Raw genomic sequence first — 12444 nt, forward strand, 5'->3', positions numbered from 1 at the left:
AATGTTCTAGGCAAATGATGTCTTCAATGGGCTGTTCAATCATGCATATCGCTGTTTCAGGAATGTCATACGCTGAAATAAAATATCATAAAATATGATGACCGTTATAAAAACGCAAGACCTAGTAATAAAGCAAAACACTAGTCTCCTAGGTTATTTTACAACCAAAAATATTTTTACTAATTACGAAAGCCGTGTTGAATGTTTGTACGAACCTCCTTGGAGAAATGATTTGGGGGAAGGTTTTGCATTACTTAAAACCAAACAACTTATTGCAGCCATAAAACAGAATCTTAACTTTTTAAAAGCCATTTCGATATTAATGTGTTTTTTTGAAAAAGCAGTTCACTATATATTATAACTTTTGAAGACTAATAAATTAATAGAAGCAACTCGTGTATTTAAGCCTTGATCAGGAAATAAGAATGTTTTTTAATTTTTCAAGATAGGTATGCGAAGGACCTATTTATTTTAAACTGGTGCATAATGCAGTGTTTGTTTTTACTTCTTTAACGATAACAATTGAATTGTTCTTCGCAATTATTCAAAATATATGATTGGACTTTTTAAATATTTAACTGCGTAAAAAAATTATCATACTTTAATCTCTAACCTTCGCCCTTCTTTAAAAATGAAGTCTAACAAAACAGGACAGGCTATCTCACAGAACGTGAGCAAGTTTTTTCACTTCGTTTACTAGCTTGATTACTCGTTAACATAATTATTTGCCATTGTCGAAACACTTACGCAAAAACAAATGGTCATCGCTTTTATTCTGCTTAAAAAACACATATAGCATATCATTGTATCGGCTGTGGAAACGTGTGGTACGGTAGCGAATCAATGCCGCGGTACTGCTCCGCCTTCACATTGTCGCTTGTAGTTTGCTAGTAGTTACTTGATTACTGCTGCGAACTGGCAAGTCATAAGTTTTTTTGAAGTCCAAGTAAATTAGGATACAAGTTGGTCATTCAGTGATAAATAAATTACGTAATAATCTTTGTTTATTGTATTGAATATACATTCCCTTACTTTTATAAGATTACTAGATTTTAAATTCTGTAATCAATATTTCGTTACACAAATCAAAGACAAGTGCATGTATTGCCGACACAGATGCCGTGTAAATAACCTTTAAAAAAACAATCTTTCTGGCACGTGGTATCTTCTGTGGGTTCTTTAAACATACATCTCACTATTTCAGGAATATCGAATGCTGAAAAAAATAATTTGTTAAAATTAAGTTAATAAAATAACGTTCACTTCAACACTGATTTTTAGACATCGACACATATTCGAATAAATAATCGAGTTCTTAGTTAATATTGTATAGTAATTGGTAAAGATTTGGTAAATTTTACAAAATAAACACTCAATTTTGATTGAATTCCAAGTAATTGAAAGAGCGGACAAGAGTGAGCCTGTAGTAAATACCGCATGGAAAATAAAATAACAAAATTATTGTAAGTTAACATACGTACCAGCTTGAAAATATACACTAGGCGACGGTAAGGCATTGCTTGTAAACAAGCAACATTTAATAACCATAAAAAAGAACATTAACTTTTTGAACTCCATTTCGAAAATCTATTAAAAAAAACAGTTTACGGTGTAACGAATGTAGGGGACTGAAAAATATCAAACCATGACTGAAGGATTTATCCTTTATAGTAGATGAGAATATTTGTGAATTTCAAGATAAGTAAACAACGCCCGTTTTTATTTTGTGTATCGCTGCACAATACAGTTTTTGCCTTCTAAGTATGTTTATGATAACTTTATTGTTCAAAGCGATGTTTAAATTCTTTGACTTTTATTATTTAACAATTGAAGCTGTTATTATTTTTCGTGAAGAATACGATTTATTACAAAAATATATACTTAGGTAAATCACTAATCTAGCTGACAAGTATATCTTTAAAATATAACCGCCTAACTATAGCAGTTATTTAAATTTAAAAAAAATATTTTTTTCAATCTCTAAAGAGACAAATATCAGACTCAGAACTCAGTAGTGATTGAACTCAGTAGGTAACAACGTGAGAAGCAATCTTATAGAAATATTGGGTTCACTTTGTGTCTTTTTTTTGACTAATTTTTAAGAGATATGTTTAAATATCTCTAATATTGTATTTCAATACATTATTTTCATCTTTTAAATAATATGAAACTTGGTTTCCTTATCTATGCTGCATTTTGATTTTTTTGCGATAATGTCAAACATAACGTTGTCAAATTGTCTACTTGGCGTTTCAAAATATTGCTTATAAGGTGGTGTTTTTGTAATGATTCGCAAGTAATATAATACTCAGATACAGAACAAGTCGCTAATTTGTGAAAACAATTTAAAAAATGGTATATTTACATTTCACTTCAAATTTGACGGAAGAAGAATTAATGCTCCAAGCAAAATATCAAAAATTAAAAAAGAAAAAGAAGGCTCTACAAGCTTTGAAAGCGCCTAAACAAGAGCCTGAAAAACCCATATTACCGAAACGACCAACCGAAGCCCGGGATGCACGAGAAATTGCTCGGAAATTAATCAAAAGTGGTGCAATTCAAGCTATCAAAAGCCCACCACCTCAACCACAAAATGCTACTTTTAAACGTCCTCGTGCAGGTATGTCTTTAAGTTTATTTTTCTAGTGGGTCATAATTTCAATTATTCATTATTTTAAATTAGCAAAGTAGTATAATCATAGCTGTGTTAATTCAAATATACTGTTCATAAGAAACGGGGTTCTTACCACAATTAAGCTGTTTGAAAGTAAGAATCCCATTTCTGATGAATAGTAAATTAGTAAAAACCATGAAAGTTTAAAATTACACATATGTGTTAATTCTGATTTAATATCATAACTTGTGATTTCAGTTTTGTGTCAATAGTAAATTTGATATTTAGTTTATTTCATCAGAGTTTCATAGTGACAATAGTAAATGCATGTAAAGTATGAAAAGAGTTGATATGATTATGTGAGGTCTATTAAATAAATACTATTTACTATGTTTCAGGTAGGGAAAGGAAACTAAGTGGATCAGCAGGTGCTACAGGAGGTGTAGCATCATATCAGCCCTTCAGCGCTTCACAAGAACCTCCGCCTCCAGAAGAGAAACCATCACCTCGTGTTAAATATCTCTATGATTCATTTGTCACTGCTAGAGAGAAGTATGGGGAATTTACATTTAAACTAATTTTACAAATATAAGATGTAAAATTAAAAACTGTAGCATCTGTAATAAAAAATCTTGATAAGCTGATATAAAATCAACTTTAAGAAAATTACTTATGTTTCCTGTACTTAAAATTATATCAATTTTTTTTATGAAGTCAAGATAAATACATATTGCTTGTTACAGAGAAGAAAAAGCTACCCGCAACCAAGGTGGTGAAACTCCCAATTCAAATACAACAAAGTGCTGCATGGTACAAATAACAGGTGCAAATATAACAGAGGAAGTAGTAAGGCGAAGACTAACTACATTTGAGCCATTCACATTCGCACAAGAGGATGAGGAAAAGTAAGTTAATCTGTACTCTCTCTCCTTTAAATTCAAAGAAGATATAGCATATTCAATCAATACACAAGAATTTTATGTTTAAATACTAACATAAATAATGATTACTTTCAGGGTATTATTAACATTCGAAACCCCAGATTTGGCAACACATGCTTTAGCAGCAATGGAAGAATCTGAAGAAAATTGGCGAGCAACACTGACTCGGCGTCCATCTGTAGGAACTTGGGCGACGGCAGCGGCTAATGCACGAAACGCTCCACCGCCTCCAAAAGATACAAAGAGGACTCTTCTAACCTATGATGATATATTCGATTAATTGGTAATGTTTATAATAAAGTAAAATCAAAACATTGTTTTTTAATTATATTAGAAGAAAAATCCAGAGCAACTAGCAACCAGCTATTATCATAAATCAACTATTTTAGAATGGTTTATAATAAGGTAGTAAGTTCTCGCGGCCCTATTTGGAGTTTTAATTATGGGCTGCTCACCCGATTTGGTGCAAGGTTTCTATCTTATGTTTAACTGCCTCGTTCGAGTCTATCATAAATTTGTCTACAAAACAAGTAATACCCATAAAAATGCAATGTATTGGCGAAAATCAATATTTTAATACTCGTAATTTTATGGATCAAATTCGATATCATGTGGAGGTTAAAAAAATAATAATACGTGAACAAATGAAACTGAGGTGATTTTTTTACATTTCACGAATAAAAAATGAGCATGAGCGTGAGTTTTTGTCATTAGTTTTGTACAGATTGACGAATGTTTTAAACGCCTATGCCTTCTCATAAGAAGCCAGACGTCAATGTCACATTGACTAAAACTAAGTGAAAAAAGTCTTCTTCGATTTAATTTTAAGTCGGCAAATAGAGATTTTATGTAATTTACGAATTAATAACCCATTTCGTTAAAATATGTTTCGGGTAATCAATAACATTACGCAGTTGTGCGTGAACAATTCTTTGAAACGAATATTACAACACGAAAATGGTATCGTAATGGTAATACAAGCAAGCAGAAATTTATCAAGCATAGGTAAACAATTTGTCCATATAGTTAACATATAATTTTTTTATAGCATAACTTTAATCATATTTACAAATTTCAGCCGATAATGACAAGTTTTCATTAAAACATGAAGAGATTGGTCGTCCACTTTACTTTGACGCTCAAGCGACAACTCCTATGGTAAGTGTAATTTTCTCAACCTTGGACTTATTCTAGGGGAAATAATTAGTATAAAATACTTTAACGATGCCAATCAAGGTATATATAAAACTAAAAGAAAGGTATTCTTATATGCATAATATATGTGCAATAACAAAAGAAATTACAAATTGAAGAAAAATAGTGTTCATTGCTTAAATATAAATTATTCAACCATGATATTGCATAACTTACAAACATGTCTTTCAGGATCCCAGAGTACTTGACGCAATGTTACCATATTTGGTAAGTTTCCATGGGAATCCACATTCTCGAACACACACTTATGGATGGGAAAGTGAATCAGCTGTAGAGAAAGCAAGAGAACAAGTGGCAAATCTTATAGGAGCAGATCCTAAAGAAATTATATTTACATCAGGAGCTACGGAGTCTAATAATATATCTGTCAAAGGAGTGGCACATTTTTATGCACCAAGAAAGAAGCACATTGTTACTACACAGATTGTAAGTATGGTTCGAATACTTATATGGTCAAGTTATTCTTATACAAAGAAGAAAGCTTATATTTATCTTTAAAACATGTAACAAAATATCCTAACAATAAAACCTATGAATGTATGCAAATTCTTCAAGCAACATATAAAACAGTAAAGGAGTTACAGTAACATATCACACCCTTGTTTTAACACATAAAATTATTTTTGTAGGAACATAAATGTGTCCTTGACTCATGTCGGGCATTGGAAGGTGAAGGTTTCAAAATCACTTATCTGCCAGTCGGACCAAATGGAATTATAAATCTACAGCAACTAGAAGAGGCCTTGACACCAGAAACAAGTCTTGTATCTATAATGACTGTTAATAATGAAATAGGTAAAAATATAATTTGCTCAACTTTAACAAGTACATATATAAAATAAGATTGCATGTTATATTATCAGAGTATATTAAAAGGTTTTAAAAATGATCTTATTTTATGTAACTCGGTAAAATATGTGACCTATGTAAGGATGTTAATTTTTTCAGGTGTAAAACAGCCAATAGCTGACATTGGAGCTATATGCAAAAGCAAAAAAGTATTCTTTCATACTGATGCAGCTCAGGCTCTTGGAAAAATACCCCTTGACGTCAACAAAATGAATATAGATCTTATGTCAATATCTGGTCACAAAATCTATGGTCCAAAAGGAGTGGGTGCATTATTCATCAGACGGCGACCCAGAGTACGTGTTGAACCCTTACAAAGTGGAGGGGGTCAAGAGAGAGGAATGAGAAGTGGCACTGTACCCACACCTTTGGTAGTAGGATTAGGTAAGTTTTAAATAAGAATGTGTATCAATAAAAGTCCCATAAGAGTATATGCAATATAAATTTTACTTGCACTTAATTTTTCCTCTTATAGTCATATTTAACTATGCAACACCCTATCTTGTTTTATATGTGATAAGAACTATCAAAAGATTAGTATCATGCAGGATAACTGCAGTTGCTGTGTCATTCAATGTTTATGTGGCTTCTTTTATAAGGATTAAAGGAAATATGGAAAGATTATATACTGGCCGCTAGAATCTGAAATAGTTAAGCTACTGTTTTTTTGTTTATAAGACATTTATTTTAATCCTAAAGGTGCAGCTTGTGAATTAGCACAAGGAGAAATGAAATATGACCATGCTTGGATGGAGAAATTGTCACAAAGGTTTCTAGATAAGATTTATTCCAAACTGTCACATGTAATCAGAAATGGCGACCCTGAACAAACTTATCCTGGATGTGTTAACTTGTCATTCGCTTATGTTGAAGGTAAAAACTACTTTTTTTATTTTAATAACAGCTATTAGTTAATAATTCCATTTTAAATTTTGGTCAAAGAGCATCAGTGGCTGAGGGGTCAAGCACTTGACTTGCAATCTGCAGGTCCTGGGTTCGAATCCTGCCATGTACCAATGTGTTTTTCAAGTTCCGATTTACATATGTACATTTACCCGACGTTCTTATGGTGAAGGAAAACATCGTGATGCAACCTGCACATATCTGAGAAGAAATTCAAAGATATCTGTGAAGTCAACCAACCCGCACTAGGCCAGCGTGGTTGACTATGGCCTGATCACCATTAACTTAGGGTAGGCTCCGAGCCCCTCGGTGGGGACGTATGGTGAGCTGATGATGATGATGATTTTGGTCTCGGAACTTCACAGTTTAGTGTAATATCACTAAGCTAAGGGTATAAAGTCTCAGTTAAATATTTATTTGTTTGTTCCAACTGTAATTAGGTTACCATGATTGTGTTATGTATATACTTAAAGATAATTCATCACATACTTATTATTGGTTGTTATCAATCATTATTGTGATTAATGTCCCCAGGGTAGCTTTATTTATTTAAATTGGTAATTTCACTGATAAGATTGTTTACTTTTAAAAAGAATTTTACAAAAAGAAATGATGTTATTGAATAAATTAATATGTTTATTAAGTTACTAGTTTGTACCCGTGAATTCGTCTGCGCAGAATTAAAAAGAGTATCTCAAGTATTACTTGAGACTGTTCTATATTTTTGCCAAATAAATTTTTAACTGTTATGAAGTTATCAAGTAAATGTATAAATCAAATGATTCTCACGGAACCGTACACATTTCAAGGTTCTTCCAAACTGTGTTTCACATGTATACCATCATCAAGATTCATGAGACCGTTTTGGAGACACCTTCTAACAAACATCCATCCATCCATATATTTGCATTTATATACTAGTGACATAATGTACTTTTAATCTACATAATCTTTGCAGGTGAATCCTTATTAATGGCATTAAAAGACGTTGCATTGTCAAGCGGGTCTGCATGCACGTCCGCGTCTCTAGAGCCTTCTTATGTGCTCAGGGCTATCGGCACTGACGAGGACTTAGCACACAGCTCAATTAGGTATACCAATTTACCTTTATATTATTAGCATACATCTGTTGTGGCCAACCCGTCCAGTTGATCATGGCAAGGCAAAAACATTAATATGTAAAACATAAGCTAGAAGATACTCAGATTCAATGCTAACACTATAAATAGGTTTTATGATTCCTATTGCGCGGAATTAAAAAAATAGTAGCATATGTCCATCTAGGTTATGTTTTATAATCTATGAGAAATTTCTTCAGAATATACCAAACTATTCAAACATTGGCATTCATGATATAAGTATATTTCGTATTCATTTATATGTTTATATCAAATATATAATAATAATGATAAAATATATTTATAAAAAACTAGTACAGCATAGACAGCGGAATCCCATGATATTAGTTTGATGTATAACATATGTATTTGTTGGTAGGTTTGGTTTAGGCAGATTTACAACTTTAGAGGAAGTGGAATACACGGCAGAGAAGACGATACGGCACGTGGAGCGGCTGCGAGAAATGAGCCCGCTCTGGGAAATGGTGCAAGAGGGCGTCGATATTAAAACAATCAAGTGGTCACAGCATTAAACTCATGTCTACAAGATGTATATATATGTATAAACCGACGTTTATTTCTTTGTAGAAAGTTTTATTTTCGGCAGATCTGTTTATGTGTTTAAAAATTGAATTAAACTTGATTTTTTTTTATTTGTGTATAGATTAAAAAATGTCATATTGCTTAGATAATATTTATGTCAAAAGACAGTATAAACTCTTTGTTATTGTTTAATAAGATTTATAATGATAATCAATATTTCAGCCAAAAGAATTCTGGCGCATTCCAGTTAAATGACCATCTAGAAAAGTATAGATATTTAAATTGCAATTTAACTTCCCCTTTTGCACAACTTTAGTAAACGATAGGTTACGTTGGTTAAAACATCCGAATAATCTTTTGATTCAATGAAACGAAATGTATGTGACGTATTGTAGAGATGTAGGCTGAAGTGAAATCATATATCACAAGCTAATTATAACAAAAAAAAACATAATAAATTATTAAAATTCATTTTTGTACTCATTTAAACCTTATCTATATTATTGCAATATCAGATAGACATAAATAAAATAATAATAAATATTGTTGACCAAAATTCTAACGCTTTAATTAAAAGAACTTGCGTCATTCTTAAGTGAATGGTCATAAACGAATCAACATAACACTGGTTTCTTACATCAAGAACTGCTACTAAAAAAAAATGAGAAAATAAAAGGATGTTTGGAGTAAAATTATACACGGAAGAAAATTGTAGTATCGAATAGCTTACAGCATTTAAACGGATAAATAAAAAAACAAATATGACACATTTTAAAGCTTTATTAAATTAAAATGCACTTCAGCATAAAATTACATAAACTCATTGTTACAAATAATAAAAGAGAGCTTCGATTGACGTAAAAATGAGATTAATAATACTGCTATAAAAACATTTGCATAAATTTCCATCATTCAATGAGGTGTTTTCGTATTTTAAGCGATGAACAAATCATTGAAATTATTAACATAAATTATGTTTAACGTTGGAATGGAAATTTTTTAAACATTCCATTATTCTTTTCATATAATTTCAAGGATTAAAAAAAGATTCAAGAGAAAGGTAAAGTGTAAAACTAAATTAATGGATTGTGTTTTTAACATCATTTTTTATTTGTCGTGAAGTTTTTATAATTGGATAAAGAGGTTCAAAAAACTAAGGCGGAAAATGACATTTTAGTCGAGGCTATCTTGAAAGGTGTAAAGTTTTAGCACATTGGCGAGCATTTAAAAATTATAATTTGATTCAGAATTAAAATTCTATACTTGTAGAGAATGTTTCTCAAAAAGATTTCAGTACATTATGTTTCAATCAGGTTGATATGAAGAAAAATAGATCTAAATTATTCCTTCTTAGAAATTCTCTATAGCAAAAGAGTCTTGAGTTTGGGCAGCACCATCCCTACTATACACATTTATGAACATACTGCCAGACATAAAATGGTCAGTTACTTTAATAGACATTTAGTTTAAGAAATCTTCACTAAGTAATAGCTAACCATTGAAGTAACTGTAAACAAAGAAGTACTGTAAATTCAATAAAGGATATAAGCCGGTAAGAGGCAATTATGTGAAAATATGTAAAAAACATGAAATGGCAGCTACAGTAGAAAAAGGATTTCGTGAAAGTATTCACAAGTGGGGAGGGCGCTAATGAGCTGTCATAATAAAACTTCACATATGCCCACCGGATCAGATATCCTAGTTGTTTAATAGCATTGACTTTACAAATAACATGTGTGTGTGTATCTGATCTGTGATACTACAATAAGCTAGAGTTTAATTAGTATTCCTTCTAAACAGGATATTACTATTAGTATTGTTTAATTGCTATATACATATTTATGTATTAGTAAAAAGATGTTAGAATATATTTTACATATTAATAAAATTAACAGTACTATTAATAAAAGTGTTTGTATGTAAAATTTACAAACATTGTGGATGTAAAAAAAAACACTTTTCAGTAATAAGGTCACATTTTTGCTTATTTTGTATATTAGAACATTTATACCTTGTCAATATAATCAATATTGACTAGTAAAGTAATTAATTCTACATAAACTTATACCAATTATTATAGTAAATATTAACAAAAAAACTGTAAAAAATATCAGCAGTACGTTACAACATAAACAGATTGTCAGGTACTTGAAATAATATCCTATTACATCTTAGCATAATAATAAAAAAAATAATTCATAGATTAAAAAATAAATTGTTATGCAATAAAAATCTTTTGCAAATAAGTTTTTATATGTCCATGTTGAAATACTTGGATTAATTGTATCAGCAAATGCAGCACTGGCAGCATACATTCACTATATGAATTAAAAAAAATATGCTTGCATACATAAGTATATTTTTAAATTGTTGATATTCATAATATAAAAACTACATCATACATGATGTTATAAACACATTAAATTTTGCTACATATTATTATTTGAATTTTCAGAATGGCAATGATAAAATTGTATACAAATCCAAATATTCTTATGAGCAAATTTCTAGCAAAAGCCTAATTATTGAGTATTAATTATTTTAGCAAATCATCTACCAATATGCACATACTCCAAAAATAATTCTTATGTAAATTACAAATACATAATATTTCATAAAACTATTAATAATAAATCAATTAGGCCACGTGGAATACACACGACAGTAAATACTTCATAATATCAGAGTTGTAAAATACTGGATACTTGTAAATTATATACATAAAAAAGTAGACTAATGTCTATGGTTTAACAACTACAATGGGGTTCTTCTGGAGGTTCAGGTTGAGTTATTTTAAAACTGTTATGGTCTAATGTCTGCAGCTCTATTCTGGACCTATTTGAATCTACTAGTTGTAGAGCAATGTCAGAAAACATTTCTTCCAATCCTTTGCCTGTTTTACATGATGTTTTGTAAGTAGTACTGATAAGGTTGTGACACTGTTCACTGAAATATAAAGTTGAATTAAGAAAGAATATTCTAAAATTAACACATTCCATGCCACTGACTTTTTTTTTGCATTAAAATGAACTTGCTAGTGGGCAATGAAGGTGTTAAATAATAGGTCACTTTTTATAAGACTTACCAAAAGTTTTCTATATCTGCATCAGTTACTTGAGGTGATGAACCTTCCAAATCTGATTTATTTCCACATAGAAATATTTTTGCATTTTCAGCATATGTTACTATTTCTAACAAATGTTGACTTAGCACATGGAATGAAGATGCATTATCTAATGAAAACACCAGTATTGCAGCTTCAGCAAATTTATAGTAACTGGATGTTACAGATGCTATCCTCTCCATGCCACCAGTGTCCCATAACTGTAACTAAAAGTTAGACCTTATTTTAATGTATCTATCAAAATGCTCATTTATTTTATAAGTTTGATTGCTACTCATTGTGTTATTAATTAATCTTAAAAGTAAATAATTATTCCATAAATTTTTTTACCATTTCTTTAACATTTTATGTTAAAATTAAATATGTTATACTAAGAATCGGCACAGTATTTTATTTAAATTACTTTTTAGGATCTTAACATACTTTAACGTCCTTGTCGGCGACTTGATAGAGCTTCTCAAAATGATCTAATCCTAATGTTGATCGTCTGTCTGAGCTTGGTAAAAATGTGTTGTTTATAAAACGCCTGAAAATAGAGCTTTTTCCAACACCATATTCACCACACAAAATAACTTTGAGCACCGGTGTTTTCACAATAGCCATTGTTAATAACTTGTTAAATTTTGCCAATTTTTTTCATATAAATGAGAAAGACCATATAAATTAGAGCAATATCATAAGTAAGCTTAGTAATGGAAATAATAATGAAAAATACTATTTTTCGGATAACCCAATGTCCAATTGCTACCAATTTAAGAATTTTAGAGATTTTAGGCAATTTTTTTATATATCATTCTTTTAATTAGTCAATGTCATTTTCAATCAATTTCCTTTGACATTGACTCTTTTTTTTTCACCTGTGGAGCACCGCACAGATTAATTTTACACGCAGCGGAAGATGTGTTTTATTTACCGTTTTATCTGTATTAGGATTATTGGCTACGACTTATAATTTTGAAAACACCTCAATACAACAGGTTTGCTATAAATACATCAAAAATACAAATAAGCTCTGAAAATACCATCAAGTTCTATTCGCAAATTTAATATTTTTGAAATCGATGTTTATGAATTTCTTCGAAGTAGTAATAGCAACACTTCGTGCACCAAGTTATTGTGTAAAGCTGTCAGCTGTCG

General features: G+C 30.6%; 3 protein-coding genes across 3 annotated transcripts; 2 read left to right on the forward strand and 1 right to left on the reverse strand.

Moving 5' to 3' along the window:
* Positions 1-2224: 2224 nt before the first annotated feature.
* Positions 2225-3869, forward strand: Nelf-E (negative elongation factor E). The gene is made up of 4 exons (XM_013312712.1): positions 2225-2620; positions 3013-3166; positions 3358-3519; positions 3631-3869. Exons 1-4 carry the CDS (start codon positions 2353-2355, stop codon positions 3833-3835), a joined length of 789 nt encoding a protein of 262 aa, XP_013168166.1. The 5' UTR covers positions 2225-2352; the 3' UTR covers positions 3836-3869.
* Positions 3870-4328: 459 nt separating this feature from the next.
* Nfs1 (Nfs1 cysteine desulfurase) lies at positions 4329-8264 on the forward strand. The gene is made up of 8 exons (XM_013312674.1): positions 4329-4560; positions 4634-4713; positions 4942-5196; positions 5400-5565; positions 5719-6003; positions 6319-6492; positions 7481-7613; positions 8020-8264. Exons 1-8 carry the CDS (start codon positions 4440-4442, stop codon positions 8171-8173), a joined length of 1368 nt encoding a protein of 455 aa, XP_013168128.1. The 5' UTR covers positions 4329-4439; the 3' UTR covers positions 8174-8264.
* Positions 8265-10150: 1886 nt separating this feature from the next.
* On the reverse strand, positions 10151-12105 carry RabX6 (RAS oncogene family member RabX6). Its single transcript, XM_013312829.1, has 3 exons — positions 11731-12105; positions 11269-11513; positions 10151-11129 (listed from the first exon to the last, which is right to left on the reverse strand). The coding sequence occupies exons 1-3, from the start codon at positions 11908-11910 to the stop codon at positions 10931-10933; spliced, it is 624 nt and encodes a 207-aa protein (XP_013168283.1). The 5' UTR covers positions 11911-12105; the 3' UTR covers positions 10151-10930.
* Between the last annotated feature and the right edge of the window lie 339 nt (positions 12106-12444).

Source organism: Papilio xuthus, unplaced genomic scaffold (genome assembly GCF_000836235.2).
Source record: "Papilio xuthus unplaced genomic scaffold, Pxut_1.1 DF827597.1, whole genome shotgun sequence".
Lineage (NCBI taxonomy): Eukaryota > Metazoa > Arthropoda > Insecta > Lepidoptera > Papilionidae > Papilio > Papilio xuthus.

Coding starts and splice junctions, on each gene's coding strand:
- Nelf-E (XM_013312712.1), top strand. CDS start 2,353: ATGGTATATTTACATTTCACTTCAAATTTGACGGAAGAAGAATTAATG. Junction 2,621..3,012: donor TTTTAAACGTCCTCGTGCAG/GTATGTCTTTAA, acceptor ACTATGTTTCAG/GTAGGGAAAGGAAACTAAGT. Junction 3,520..3,630: donor GCACAAGAGGATGAGGAAAA/GTAAGTTAATCT, acceptor GATTACTTTCAG/GGTATTATTAACATTCGAAA.
- RabX6 (XM_013312829.1), bottom strand. CDS start 11,910: ATGGCTATTGTGAAAACACCGGTGCTCAAAGTTATTTTGTGTGGTGAA. Junction 11,514..11,730: donor TCGCCGACAAGGACGTTAAA/GTATGTTAAGAT, acceptor TCTAACTTTTAG/TTACAGTTATGGGACACTGG. Junction 11,130..11,268: donor GCAGATATAGAAAACTTTTG/GTAAGTCTTATA, acceptor TTTATATTTCAG/TGAACAGTGTCACAACCTTA.
- Nfs1 (XM_013312674.1), top strand. CDS start 4,440: ATGTTTCGGGTAATCAATAACATTACGCAGTTGTGCGTGAACAATTCT. Junction 5,566..5,718: donor GACTGTTAATAATGAAATAG/GTAAAAATATAA, acceptor TAATTTTTTCAG/GTGTAAAACAGCCAATAGCT. Junction 7,614..8,019: donor TTAGCACACAGCTCAATTAG/GTATACCAATTT, acceptor ATTTGTTGGTAG/GTTTGGTTTAGGCAGATTTA.